Source organism: Poromitra crassiceps (genome assembly GCF_964638095.1).
Source record: "Poromitra crassiceps genome assembly, chromosome: 11".
Taxonomy (NCBI): Eukaryota; Metazoa; Chordata; class Actinopteri; order Beryciformes; family Melamphaidae; genus Poromitra; species Poromitra crassiceps.
The window spans coordinates 33376781-33391719 of NC_139643.1; the positions used below are offsets into that span (position 1 = coordinate 33376781).

Genomic DNA, 14939 nt, shown 5'->3' on the forward strand with positions numbered 1-14939 from the left:
AGGAAGGAATGCTGGACAGGGATGCTGGTTATGGCTGTCAAACCACCGCTGCCTAGAAAAGCCTTTTTCATATCAGATTGACGGGAACACGTGCAACATGTACGCTACAGCTGTTGCGGGGTGGCTGGCTACGGGTACGTATCGATTAACCCTGGAAATATCCCGACATGTTGATGCGTTCGCCTTTGGTGCAGTAACGTTATCTTCCTGTGGGCATGCTAGTTAGCTAGCTAGCCTGCTACTGTTTTGCAGCACAGCTCATTTTTTCCAAGTGGTTGGGGAGGCATGGAAAAAATGGCTAATAGTAGACAGCTATACCGTTATTCGGGTGGAGTAGCTGACATATTCAACCTCAAATTATACATTATACAGTTACTCACATCTCATACGTGGAAGAATATGGATTGTTGTTTTGTTTTCCTGTTTATCGCCCAGCTTTGCTTTTGCGAAAATAGCCTTTTTCTCTAAAGGCGCAGGCCTAATGACATTAGGTAAAGGTGTTATGAATACTTACCTAGCTAACGGGCCACCATACAAGTACCATTCATACAATGAGGATACCTCCTCTATGGGATACATCCAATATAACATTACACTGTAACATGTAGTTCATCCTATTTTTCTGCCATGTTACCTAGTATTCAGGCAGGCAAAAATATATTGTTGTCAGGATTAGATTGTAACTAGTATGCCTAATATGTTTCTCAGAATATTGCATTTAAAGCCACAATCGTTCCACTGATGTTTTTATTCACTGATCCAGTAGTTTACATTGTGCATGCCTATGATGCTGCAAGCATGGATTTGCATGTGACAAATGGCCATGTGGAGCGTTCCATGGGCCTGAAGCAGAGAACGCCCCTGTACAGAGATGGTGAGTGAGTGTGTGTGTGTGTGTGTGTGTGTGTGTGTGTGTGTGCAGCGGTGCACATCATGTGTCCCCTCCCCCTGTCATAACACTGTGACACGCTCAGCTGGTTTCCCCTAACACACTGGCATCGTTTGATTTCAGTGACCTGCTATCCCACCACAGCCTCGGCCCACTTATCTTTGCTGTTACACAACCTTATATTGAATTTGAGTCTAGTCTAACCCCTCTATGCTCTATGTATCCCAAATAATTAGCTATGAGACACAGGCCCTTGTCTTCTATTCAAACATGATACAATACCTTGTGATGGTTGATTCTAACAGTGTGTGCGAGACAGCAGTCCTCGACAAGTGTTTGAGGCAAACACTTACCTTTAGAGAGAAAGTTGGAAGGCTAAAAAGTTAGTTGTTGCGGTCCCCTCCGGTCTTCAGCCATTGCCTTGTGACAACCAAGCTTTCACTTCCAGGTCTGCGTTTCAAATGACGAGCCTCCAGCTCATGGGTAGAGTACAAAAGCCTCGGTGCAAACAGTAGTATTCCTTGTTGCCTCCTGCCTGTGCTCCCCTGCTGGAAACCAAAGAAGCACATGCATACCTCCTGACCTGAACGATATGCACATCACCCATTCAACAGAACTAAAGAACATCCCTCCTGAGTCTCTCTCTACCTCTGCGAGCTATCCATTGAAGGGACAAGGGCGGCTTATTCTCTCTAGTAGCCAATGGCGTTATTAACTAAGGCATCACTCTTGAGACTGCAGCCAGTCCAAGGTCAGCCCATAAAAGCGTAAAAGCTGGTGGTTAGTCATTGCCACCACCTGTCCGGCCTGATCGTTATCTACTGCCACGATACACACCCAGGTGTGTGCTGTACGTGTGTGTATTTAATTAATTAATCATCGATACGATACTACGAGTATGTGCAAAAATAGAGAATATGCTAGTGTGTACTATGTGAACGCATGCAGTGTTTTGGAAAGTGTAGCTTACTGTACTGCGCGTGTCGGCGTGATGTTGGACATGCACTTGTGTGCGTCTGCACATTACTGCAGCTACATACAGGTTAGCCGGCAGTGAACAGTTTAGCATTAACCCGTAATGGGTGATGTATTAGATAGGCGCCCTGCAGTCCATCATCTCGAGAAGGCCTGGCAGTCATTCGAGCAGCCACAACTAAGCAGATCTGACGCTATTAGCAAAGCCTCATTGTAGCTTAGCCAGTGATCTTAATTAGCTCGTCTTGACACTGAATGGAAGTGAAGCGAGACCGTAAGATGAGAGTCCAGCAAGACATTGAAGGTTACCAGTAGCCTGTGTTCTGCCTGAGTGCCTGTTGGTCTGTAGCCTACATGCTTCAGATAAGGTAGGTGCAGGCTTGATAGCGTGTTGAGAACATGGTGCAGGCAAACGCATTTCAACTCCCATAGGTCATTGCTTATTCCTCAGACCACTTGGGAAGACCAGGCCATCTGGGCTCGCTGGCTCGTCCTGCCTGTCTCATCTGTGATGAGCGTGTCCTAATTGCTAACGCCACATCAAGGGGGTCTGTGAGGAGGACAGAATGGCCACTACTTGACCTTCGCCAGGAGGGTGTGACCGGCCCCGAGTCCTTTGTGCGATGAAGAATTGATGAGGCCCAGCGGGTCGGGGTAATAGAACCGGAGCGTGTGCATTCAGAGTGGGATTTGCAGATCAACTGAACTCATCGACGTTGAAGGCGTCGCCAACGTGGCGAAACTGAACGAGGTTTTATCGTCGTCGGCCTCTGAATAACCTAGATGCTGATGTCGTTGGTGCAGCAGTCGCATCGTGAACAGCTATCCCATGGATCAGTCAGGCTCCTCTGGTCTCAACAACAGTGTGTCTATGGGGCGATGTGGTGGACATAACCTCAGTATGGTGTAAGTAACACACCACATGTATTGGCCACTAAATGTATTGATTGCATCTAGCTGTGACCGAGCCCTTGGGGACAAAGGACATATGGTCATTGTTTTGGGTTTTAACCCATTGATGCCTGATGCAGCATTTGTGTGTGTATCCCTTTAAGACCGCGAACCGCGTTAACGCGGTTCGCGGTCTTAAAGGGATACGCACACAAATGAGGGATATACACGCAAATGCTGCATCAGGTATCAATGGGTTAATGGCCACAGATGTAGCCCAGTTTTAGCATACATCTGGGACCGTTTTATAATCTCCCACTTTCAACAGCCCATCAGTGCGTTTCGAGGGCATTTTAGGATTTTCGGCACTTTGGCCTTGTAGATGTGCATGATAGTGTGTGTGGCCTTCCTTAATAATCTATAGCTAAGCTTACCGTGTTGCCTAATCTTCTTTAACCCCTTTGCCCACTGCCAACAACCAATCCAGAAAAGAGGAAGTGGACATGTGATCACATGTCCACTTCCTCTTTTCTGGACGCTGATTAAAACATAAATCCTGGTCTGTTCCACTGCTCGGTAGGAAGTCCCCACTGACAGCAGGTTCTGCTCAATGTAATAGAAACCCGCTTCGCATGATATGATGATGATGATGATGATGATGATGATGATGCCGATGAGGAGGAGGAGGAGGAGGGGGGGAGGGGGGGGCAGAGATGGAGCTGGAAGGAAAACGGTGAAAACCAACGATGACATTTTACCAGTAGGGAGGCACCCGCACACCCACAGCTTTCCCAGGCAGCCAGGCCCTGCTGCTAGCTGCTTCATGCTGCTGTGACTGTGTGTCTGCTGCAGGGTAGAACAGTCTGAGCTCTCGCTCTCTCTCTCTCTCCCTCTTTCTGACACTTCATAGCATAGATCTCCACCGTTCCCTCTGTCCCTCGCTCTCCCTGCCTTTGTCATTCTCTCTCTCTCCCCCCATCCCCCCGCCCTCCTTCCTAGTCTCCCATGGCGATTAAAAATTGAGCAGCCCACCCACCGAAGGAGAGAGAGAGAGGGGAGGGGGGGGGGGGGGGGGGAATGCTGTGCGAAACCGTTGACAGCTTGAAAGGAGACAAGGGAGCGAGGGAGGAGGAAGTGTGAAGGAGAGCCAGAAAAAGAGAGAGATGGGCAAGAGAGTTATGTCACAAATCACCTCTGGTCTTACGCTGTGTAAACTCTTGTTAAGGGGCGGCCATTTGCCAAAGCGATACCCCACATGAAGACGTGTGTCTGTTTGTGTTTGGAACTAAATAGAGAGCGTAATGGAGACAGATAGTTGGAGGGGGAGATGAAAAGACCTCACCGAGCCAAGTGGCGGCGGCTTCTGGGACGTGGTTTGCTCAGAGCCTGACCGCCTCTCAATGCTGCTGCCCCCTGGTGGTAATAACACGTTCTGCTCTCTGCTGCCCCTGGTGATAATAACACATTCTGCTCTCTGCTGTAAATCGTAGTCCTTCTAGCAGCTAATAAGTGGGAAATTGAGTTTTCGCTTTCACGCCTGGCTGTTTCCGTGCTCAGCAGTGGGAAGCTGGGCAGTTACCTTGCAGTCAGGCCAGATCAGTAGACACATCTGTCACTGTGAGCTGAACACTATTGATTCTCAAAGTTTTAAGTAGGATACAGTAGCTGGTACCAATAACCAGAACGTTAGCTATATTCGGTTTCACCTCTAGAAACATTTTCTCTCCTTTTTCCAATCAGTGGTGCTGACGGGGCATTCATTTTGGGGAACACAAACACACGAACACACACACACACACACACACACACAGACACACACACACACACACACACACAGACAAGGAAACGTGCGGTCAGGAGGTAAATTGCCTGTGTGTCCTTTCTCTGTGCTCCAGTGGTCACCATCCTGTCGAGGTCGCACGCGGACCGTAACGTCTACCCATCTGCAGGTGTGCTGTTCGTCCACGTTCTGGAGAGAGAGCACTTCAAAGGAGAGTTCCCTCCCTACCCAAAGTCAGGTACGGCATCATCACATCCCATTGTCGGCACTTTATAATAGCGCCCGCTAAAGATGACTTACGTGCGTTGAAATGTTTGACTGCCTAAATGCTAAATGACAGTTGATTGTGCATTCAATGTCAAATAAATTCCTTCCAACTTAATGCTGTGACCGTTTATCATTATTTCACAAGTGGAAAATGCTTATCCGCTGTTGGCAACTAATCCACAATTCAGCTAATGGGTCTAAATGCGCATTACTGAATTGATGCTGGCCCAAAACGGATGCTTGTTTTTGCGGCACGCCCTCATAAAGCTGCTCTCCTCCCTGCAGGCGATCCCAGCAACGACCCCATCACGTTCAACAGCAACCTGCTGGGGTACCCTGACAGGCCGGGCTGGCTGCGCTACATCCAGAGGACTCCTCACAGCGACGGGGTGCTCTACGGCTCCCCCACTGCACGGCACGTTGGCAAGCCCACCATCATAGAGGTGGGTGTTGGGTTTGGACCCGTCCCAGAACCAAGAATGCAGGCTCCAAACTAGAGAATGGAGATAAGAGTGTCTGCACACAAGGAAAGAAAAATGGCTGCTTTCAGGTATTGACCAAAATGAAAGCCTTAGATGTATTTGTCATTGTCAATCATTGAAATGAAAACCAATATCGCTGACTGTGCGCTCTTCGGCAGGGCGCACATGTAAAGATAATAGCAACACGCTTGACATCGATTTGACCATGTCACGGTGGGCTTGGCTGGCGAGAAGCACTGAGCTCAGCTGGTTTTTCCTCCTTCAGTCATAGTGGTACGGGACACAGTGTTAAGCTCTCTCAGTCTGCAGACTTAAATTCCACAATGTTTTCCCCGCCGTCTTTGTCCCCCTTAAGCTACCGTCAAATTATTTTTTCCCCCAAAAGGCTTAACGTCCCTTGCAGCAGGCATGTGCCACTACAGTATATACGGTGTCCCAGTCGGGTACAGACTGTAGCCTATGTGGCGTATCTAGCTCAGCCTTGTCCAGAGAGCGGCTAGCATATAAGCTGCACTGATCTGAGCTTAAACTTTCACCCCTGTGTGTTGCAGATTACCGCCTATAACAGACGCACTTTCGAGACGGCGCGGCACAACTTGGTCATAAACATCATGTCCACTGAAGGTAAGAGGCGCCAGGAGGAGAGCGCAGAGTGAACGGAGGTCAGACTGTGCTGCTCACCCCATTACATCTTCAGGACACGCCTAATGTTAACAAGACAATGGTTCATAAAGAGGAAATGAATCATGTTGCCGCAAACCTGCAATTAATAGGATAACAACAAACAAACGGTACCAATCATTCATTTTGAAATAAGAATAATCTGTTGATATGGAAACCAATAAATACCATTATTAACCCCCCTCCCTTTTTTTCTTTTTACAAAAAACTAACATTTGAATGCAAAAGATACACATTTTCTTCTTTTCAAAATCAATGTCTACAATAGGCCGATTACAAGTTGACCAGTCACCAATCTCACATTAAAATAATCAGTTGGCACCTAGCCAAATTATCATAATAGTTCTTGTCAGTGTTTGGATGAGCTTATTTGACATACAATCATGCACTAATTCTTCACAACCTATCATCACTTCAGCTAGGCTATGCTACTGTAAGTCAGAAAGATGTATGGTAGCTTCTGTAAACAAACACCACACTTCTAACAGTACAGTCAAACGCCACACTCCTCTATGGGAACAGTACAGTATAAACACCACACTCCTCTATGGGAACAGTACAGTATAAACGCCACACTCCTCTATGGGAACAGTACCAGTATACCCTCGGGTTGGTATTTGTACAGCAAACAGCCATTGCTTCTCATTTGCAGGACTACACCTAACATCTGTGGTCCTCTGTATGTTTGCGCGCTGGCTTGTCCACCAGTCACGGTACATGCGGTACAATATGGATGGTGTCGGGTGAAAGCCCGGCAGATGTTCCCGGCGCTGGCGTGACATCACTCTCCCTATGGCTGTATGGCTGTGATGTCATCGGCCATCTGGCCTCGGAGAGAGGAGGCCAAGACGTAACAGAGCGGAGCAGACACACCGTCGTCTGCCGGGCAGACTGTACTATCCAGCAGATACACTGTGATGACATACAGTGCTGGTGTCAACTACACAGCATCAATACAGGAATAATGATGACTCGGTAGAATGCTACTACATGATCACTCAATTCCGTGTATGGATCCTAATGGCCTACCGCTTCACCCCAATTGTACTTGGCCAATTCCCCCTGCTGCCCCGGTTGTTGCTCCACCCCCTCTGCCGATCTAGGCAGAGTTGACTAGCTCATGCTGCCTCTGATACATGCGCTGTCGCAAGCCGCTTCTTTTCACCTGACAGTGAGAAGTTTCACCGGGTGGACGTAACGCTATTCCCCCCAGTACCCCTCCCCCCCCGAATAGGCGTCCTGACCGACCAGAGGAGGCGCTAGTGCAGCGACCTAAACCACGACTCATACCACACCGGCTTCCCACCCGCAGACACAGCCAATTGTGTCTGTAGGAACGTCTGACCAAGCCGGAAGTACCGCTGCCGGGAATTGAACCCGGGTCTCCGCGATGGTACTGTAGGTGCGTGCTTTTCTCTTCTAAATCTCACTCTTCTTTTTCACTCCTCTATCTCTCTCCCCCTCCCCTCCTCTCCCGTCTCTCCCCTCCCTTCCTGTCTCTCCCCGTCCTCCCTGTGCTCAGAGTTCCCCCTGCCCTACCAGGCAGAGTTTTACATCAAGAACATGAATGTGGAGGAGATGCTAGCCAGCGAGGTGCTGGGGGACTTCCTGGGGGCGGTGAAGAACATATGGCAGCCTGAGCGCCTTAACGCCATCAACATCACCTCGGCGCTGGACCGTGGAGGGCGCGTGCCCCTGCCCATCAACGACCTCAAGGAGGGGTGAGGATTTTAGAGGGCGTGTCAGACTTGGATCCCATTAGAACAGAGCTGAATACGTGATGGTGATTTTCAGGCCTGTGGGAAACTGGATCCAAGCTTGAGCTACAGCAGAGCAGCCCTATTTTTAGCTCTAGCATTCTCACTTTCATGTGTTTTCTATTGTGTCACAATATGCTCTAAGCAATTTATGTAACAGAATTGTTAAATACATGTATTAAGATACAAGCAATCTGTCTGATAGCATTAAGTGTACAACTAAATCATTAATGCATCTTTTAAATTAATTAACAATGCATGGGGTTATGCATAGGGCTCAGGACCTCACTATATGATGCATATCATGACACATGGGTCACGATACAATACATATTGCAATATTGCGACCATATTGCGGTGCGGATCATCCTGGGCCGGGATTTGACATCTTACAGAGAGGCCTGTAGCCGCCTTGGGCTTCCCTCTCTCAGCTCCCGGCGTGAAGACCTGAGGTTTGCCACCTCGCTCTGAGGGTCTGACCGCTTCAGGAACTGGCTCGCACCTGAGCGAGCAGCAATAAGCCAACACCTGACCCGCTCCTCAAACAAACTGGACCTGGTCCACTACAGAACTGAGCGCTATAGAAAGAGCGCTATCCCCCATATGATCAGACTTTTAAATACCTACTGTATTGTAATTGTATGCATGTTGTCCTTGTCCTTTTATCTTCTTAGCCCCCATGTAATGATGTACTCACAATTCAACTACTAACTTACTACTACTACTACATATTGCAATAATAGTCTACATAATTTACAGACAATTTTAAAATAGAGCTGAAATTACAACATGCTGTGGAATGGTATTTGCACAGTTGCACACTGTTACTGAACACACTGCAATACAAAAATAAAGTGCATAAGCATTCTTATGTGCAAACAATGGATACAGCAATATATTGCGATATTATTTCCGTATTGATTTTATTGCACAGCCATTGTTATGCAATTAATCTGCATAACCCCATTCTAAATGAGCCAGTGCCAGTGGTAGTAAACCAGTAGTAAAAAAGCACGAGATTTTAACAGTACAATTTCTCTCCAAGAGTGACCTCATCACCTGTGTGGAAACAAACCTCATCTATCCTCAGTTCACTCGCACCTCAATGAGGTTTCTTCTATCCTCGGTTCACTCGCATCTCAATGAGGTTTCTTCTATCCTCGGTTCACTCGCATCTCAATGAGGTTTCTTCTATCCTCAGTTCACTCGCATCTCAATGAGGTTTCTTCTATCCTCAGTTCACTCGCACCTCAATGAGGTTTCTTCTATCCTCGGTTCACTCGCATCTCAATGAGGTTTCTTCTATCCTCGGTTCACTCGCATCTCAATGAGGTTTCTTCTATCCTCAGTTCACTCGCACCTCACTGAGGTTTCTTCTATCCTCAGTTCACTCGCACCTCACTGAGGTTTCTTCTATCCTCAGTTCACTCGCACCTCAATGAGGTTTCTTCTATCGTCGGTTCACTCGCATCTCAATGAGGTTTCTTCTATCCTCAGTTCACTAGCATCTCAATGAGGTTTCTTCTATCCTCGGTTCACTCACACCTCAATGAGGTTTCTTCTATCCTCGGTTCACTCGCAGTCTCGCACCTCAATGAGGTTTCTTCTATCCTCGGTTCACTCGCACCTCACTGAGGTTTATCCTCGGTTCACTCGCACCTCAATGAGGTTTCTTCTATCCTCGGTTCACTCGCACCTCACTGAGGTTTCTTCTATCCTCGGTTCACTCGCATCTCAATGAGGTTTCTTCTATCCTCGGTTCACTCGCACCCCAATGAGGTTTCTTCTATCCTCGGTTCACTCGCACCCCAATGAGGTTTCTTCTATCCTCGGTTCACTCGTCTCGCACCTCAATGAGGTTTCTTCTATCCTCGGTTCACTCGCACCTCAATGAGGTTTCTTCTATCCTCAGTTCACTCGCACCTCAATGAGGTTTCTTCTATCCTCGGTTCACTCGCATCTCACTGAGGTTTCTTCTATCCTCAGTTCACTCGCATCTCACTGAGGTTTCTTTTATCCTCAGTTCACTCGCACCTTACTGAGGTTTCTTCTATCCTCAGTTCACTCGCATCTCAATGAGGTTTCATGATCTAATTGGGGCTTTGGGGATCCCCAGTTGGCGGTGTATTAGATGAGTTGACTTGGCCGTCGTCGCTGGCAGACAGTGGCACTTTGTCTTGTTCAGTGGGGAATCGCCCACATGAACTGCCATAAGTTGTTCATAAAAGATTCATGCTGACGCTGTGGAAGATGAAGGGCTCCAGAAGACTGGAGGACCCAGTGGGGGATGAATGCGTCGACTGTTACAAGCGTCAGCAGCATAAATATGTAAAACAGGGCCCACCTCAAACAGGGATTCCTCTATGTTCAAAGGGGGTTTCTGACTGGAAAGGTGACAATGTTCTTTTATTTTGTATGGTCTCTTGTTAACATCCTCCCTGCATCCTAAGTACCCAACGCTCTATCCTCCCCTCCCTAGAGTGTATGTGATGGTGGGTGCTGACGTCCCCTTCTCCTCGTGCCTGCGGGAGGTGGAGAGCCCTCATAACCAGCTGCGCTGCAGCCAGGAGATGGAGCCGGTCATCAGCTGTGACAAGAAGTTCCGAGTGCAGTTCCACATCGACTGGTGTAAGATCTCTCTGGTGAGGATCCTCTATTACACATTCGCAAATTGAAATTGAAAATTGCGGTGCTGAGCGGTTTATGAAATGTCACGAAAAAATCACATCTGTAACACAGCTTTTTGTTTATCCAGAGTTGATACAAGCTGTGCTGTCAGTCAGCGTCTGCAGTGTTACGTCACTGGAGGATGTGGATTGATATGTTGAATCAACGTTTACGCATCTCTTTCTTTAGGTTGACATCACCAAAGTCGTCATGATCCACAGCAACCGTCCCGACCCGGGTCCCGGCGTCCTGCCCGAGTTTGGCGAGTACAACCCCCCCTCCGAGTCCCTGAAAGGCCGGGACTACTTTGCCGACTTCCTCGTCACACTGGCCGTTCCCTCCGCCGTGGCGCTAGTGCTCTTCGTCATCCTCGGCTACTCCATGTGCTGCCGACGGGAAGGGGTGTAAGTGTGCTCGCTCTCTCTCCCCCCCCCCCACTCCTCTTACAAATATTACACAAAAAACACCCGAAATGTGAGGAAAGCGTGTAGACAGACAGTATTAATAAAGTTTCCTCCAATAGAGTAGAGGAGCTGAAGGGTACAGCTATTTATACATCGGATAGAACCAAGTGTGGGACATTTAACACAGATATAGAATGGAGGTGCAAGGCCACAATCAGTAGGGTCATCATGATATTTACATAAGAGTGATAGTCTCCTGGATTGGAAATGCAGCTTGCCATTACCATCCAAATGTATGGTCCATGTTATCCATAAAGTTCTGTCACAGTTCTGTTATTTTCATCTCGCTGGTTTTAAGCATAGCCATGACATTGATGATCAATCATCCATGGTGTCACTGACACCCCAATCCCTTCAACATTCCCCACCATTTACAGGCTGGGAGAGAGACGTGCCCCCCCACCCACCCTCACCCACCCTCACCACCTTCACCCACCCACCCAACTCAGTGTGCCACACCCTCGCCCATCTCTACCCAACAATCCATTCGCTTCTGTGTGGATGTCTCTTTTAACTATTAATATTAGTATTTAATTCATCCATTTTGTTTTGTTTCTAGGGAAAAAAGAAACATGCAAACACCAGAGTAAGTGTTTTACCTCTCCTGTGTTTTTGTTTTTGTTTTGATAACACTTATTTTCGGGTCTGTTTCTACCCCCTCCCCCCCCCCCCCCCTCTGTTTGTTTTGCTATTTTGTTCTACGTTGTCATTTTCATATACATTCATATTCTCATCTGTGTGTTGACATCCATTCATCCAATGGGCTGCTCTAAAATGTTGATGACCAGCTGTAGGTAGTGTTAGTAATGTTAGTGCTTACATATCTGAGTGACCAATCTAGGAGTGTCTAGTATTACCTCATTGACTGGAGACCCTAGTTTAGATTATAAACCACGAGACACACGAAGAAATCACCGGGATTGGTGCAGGTTGTCGGTGTTACAACTCTGTTGTTTATGGCATAGCACGAGTATAGTATATACTGTATACTCCAGTGGATACAAGTCAGTTGCGTAGTTAAATAAATACTTAAGTTGTGTTTAATCAATAAAATCCAAATTAGGGATGTTCATTTTGAAAATTTTCCAAAATCGATAATCGGTGAGAATTAACGATCAATTATCGATTATCGATTTTATTAATACTTAGAAAATTTTCAATATTTTCAATTTTTTTTTTTTTTTAACAAAATGAATGCCTATGGCAGAAAATACGAAAGACAACGTGTTCTCCTCAATGAACTCTTTATTTCAATGTGTCTCCTCTCCAACACTGCTGTCCCCGGCGCATGCCGGTTTGAATTTCTCATGTTTAAAACAGTTTTGTTGGCACAAAGGCCCGTGCCCAGCCAGAAAACTAGAGACTATATGAAGCTCCACCTCACGTTAGTCGGCTGTGCAATGGAGTGGGGCGAGGAGGAACGAATTCCACCCAAACCTAGTCCAAAAAAAAAAAAAAAAAAAAATTGTTTTTTTTTTGTTTTTAAATACGGTAATTAAAAAATCGATCCAAATGCCACAGGATCGATTCCAATCCTTAACGATCGATTATCGATTTTCGATAATTGATGAACATCCCTAATCCAAATATTGCTTGTAGGATGTGATAAATCAAGGTGTTTCATTTCCCAAACCACTGGCTTTTGGTAAAAAAAAAAATACACTGACTGCAACAAGGGCAAAAAACCCATTACATTGAACTCCACTCCCTCTCCCTTCCCCAGCATCCAGCTGGTTCACCATAGCTCCATCCAGAAGTCCAGCAAGGAGCTGAGGGGCATGTCCAAGAACCGGGAGATCTCCTGGCCGCTCTCCACCCTGCCCGTCTTCAACCCGGTCAGCGGAGAGGTGGTGCCGCCCATCCACTCCGACAGCTACGAGACCACCAGCATGCCCCTCATGCAGACACAGACGTGAGTGGAGGCCTTACTGGGGCTGGGGGTGGAGGGATGCACACATGACGGATAAGCAGATGCATTCACACGTGCACGGTGTGCATTCTTGATTTAGGGCTGGACATAAACGCCTACACCCATGCTCATTAAGCAGGCGCATGCATATATGGCTTATGGGGAAATGTAAGTGGCAACAATAGCATTATTGTTTCATCTTGTGTTCAGCGCCTTCCGGCTCCGCCATGTTTACTGCTTTACTAGCAAATAAGACAAGCCTTTCCAAGTAAGAGCCAAGGCTTAGGGGGGTTCAAGCTGTCCCATGATTTTTAGTAATGGGCTTGAAACTCAGAACAAACCTGTTAATATAAGTGTGATATGCTTTCACATGATGCCAGGCGCTCTTGAATGTGACCTATAGCCTGTTTACCATGATATTATTGCCTACAGGAACCTGCAAAATCAGATTACGATACCACAGCAACGGCCATCAGGTTAGTGCTGCCTCGAGCCTTTGTATTATAGACTATGAATGTGCTTTACTCTGTGTGTGTGTGTGTGTGTGTGTGTGTGTGTGTGTGTGTGCGTGCGTGTGTGTGTGCGTGCGTGCATGTATGTCAAAGACACTGCCACAAGCTTTGAGGTGCATATAATGATACTTCAGTCACCCCTATATAATTTTTAGTTTCAGTTATGATTTTGCATTTGCCCCTGCCATCACTTTGACTATAACAAGCGCAAACCTTTAAGCCCATGGCGCAGTGGTGTGGCCATTCAGCTTTATGGCAGTACCTCTGCTCCCCACACCCCCCTAGTCACTTCCCCCCTACCCACCCCCTCGAATCTCGACGCTCTACCACCACCTTCCTGTCCCTAGCTATGACCCACCACCACCCAAATCCCCCTAGTCCCCCTACCAACCCCTTGAATCCTGACTCTCTACCACCTACCACTAGGCCAGTGATTCCCAAACTGTGGGCCGCAGCCCACTAGTGGGCCATGGAGGTACTGCAGGTGGGCCGCGAGTGGTCTGCCAATACGCCCGATTTTCGCGGGTAATGAAATGGCTCTAGCAGGGTCATTTTTAAATCTACAGTGGATATCCTGTTAGAAGACCTACAGCATCCATTGGTACTAAGCATAATTATGCTAGCTTGTCGGGAAGGGGGCTAAATAACGCTCCAAACACATAGGTTACATTTTGGCGAGGGAAAACTATTTCAAAGGGGTCCCTTGACATCTCAACTCAATTTATCTAAATGAAAATTGGTTCAATGGGTACCTACAATTATCCCCTTTACAGATAAGGTAGCATTTTTCACAGCCTAGCATTAATAGCTTGTGGATTGATTTCTTGTTGTTGCTCATCACATGTTGTCTCAACAAATGTGTTATGCATGCAGATACTTCTGATGAGTAAGGGGGGATAAAATGTTGGCAATCTGATTTGGGGTATTTTGCCAAAATGTTTTTGTATGTGGATTAATTATTAATTTCCCATATGCCCAAGTTCACATGCTCTGTTAATGAAATAAAAAAGATATAATATATAAAAACAACATAATGGGAAATACAACATCTTAGTCTCATGTGTTGATCAGAGTTGTGAGTGATTAAGGGTTGGGTGGGGCCCCGGAAGATTTTCAGATTTCAAAGTGGGCCGCGGCACCCCTGCCCTAGGCTCACTAAATGTCCGAGTGACTGAGCCATGACTTTGCCATCCTCTGACCCCAGCGGGGCCTGCTGGCCCAGCGCCGGGGGGAAAAAGAAGTAAAATCTGTTTCTGCTTGCAGGATAGACTTTATTCAAAGGGGTGTAGATCACAGGGAGCAGAGTGTTGTTGACAGAGCCCACCAAGGAATCACACAACACCTTTATTTTGCTCGTGAGCCAGTCTAGAGCAGAGGGACTACTTTGTTTCGAGTGTTAGACCGCCCTCCTGTGTGCATGCTGTTCAACTGCATGCTGGTTCCAGCACTAACCCGCTGCTCTCTTCTGTTTACTGCTAACAAAGGAGATAATTATGTTATGTCAACATTCCGAAGGTTGGAGGTAGGTGTGGTCTGCTTTTGGAGTTAATATGAAGATCATATTTTTCATATTTTGATATTGTACTTGGCAATAGCTGTTTCCATACTGTGACAGGGAATTTCACTTCACTTCCTAAAATGACTGTCTTCAATGAAGAGCCCACA

At 46.9% G+C, this 14939-nt stretch overlaps 1 protein-coding gene across 2 annotated transcripts in view; it reads left to right on the plus strand.

The window, feature by feature from the left end:
• The window catches only part of sgce (sarcoglycan, epsilon), a 17034-nt gene continuing 2095 nt past the window's right edge, over positions 1-14939 (plus strand). Inside the window, exons 1-11 of one of the 2 annotated variants that reach the window (XM_083645622.1) lie at positions 18-134; positions 764-874; positions 4651-4773; positions 5088-5245; positions 5836-5908; positions 7488-7686; positions 10202-10364; positions 10579-10793; positions 11413-11439; positions 12577-12765; positions 13195-13238. In XM_083645622.1, the coding sequence (XP_083501748.1) occupies positions 98-134; positions 764-874; positions 4651-4773; positions 5088-5245; positions 5836-5908; positions 7488-7686; positions 10202-10364; positions 10579-10793; positions 11413-11439; positions 12577-12765; positions 13195-13238 (1339 nt within the window). In that variant the 5' untranslated portion in view covers positions 18-97. Of the gene's footprint in view, positions 135-763; positions 875-4650; positions 4774-5087; positions 5246-5835; positions 5909-7487; positions 7687-10201; positions 10365-10578; positions 10794-11412; positions 11440-12576; positions 12766-13194; positions 13239-14939 lie in introns of both variants that reach the window. The other variant, XM_083645623.1, reaches the window with a different exon arrangement.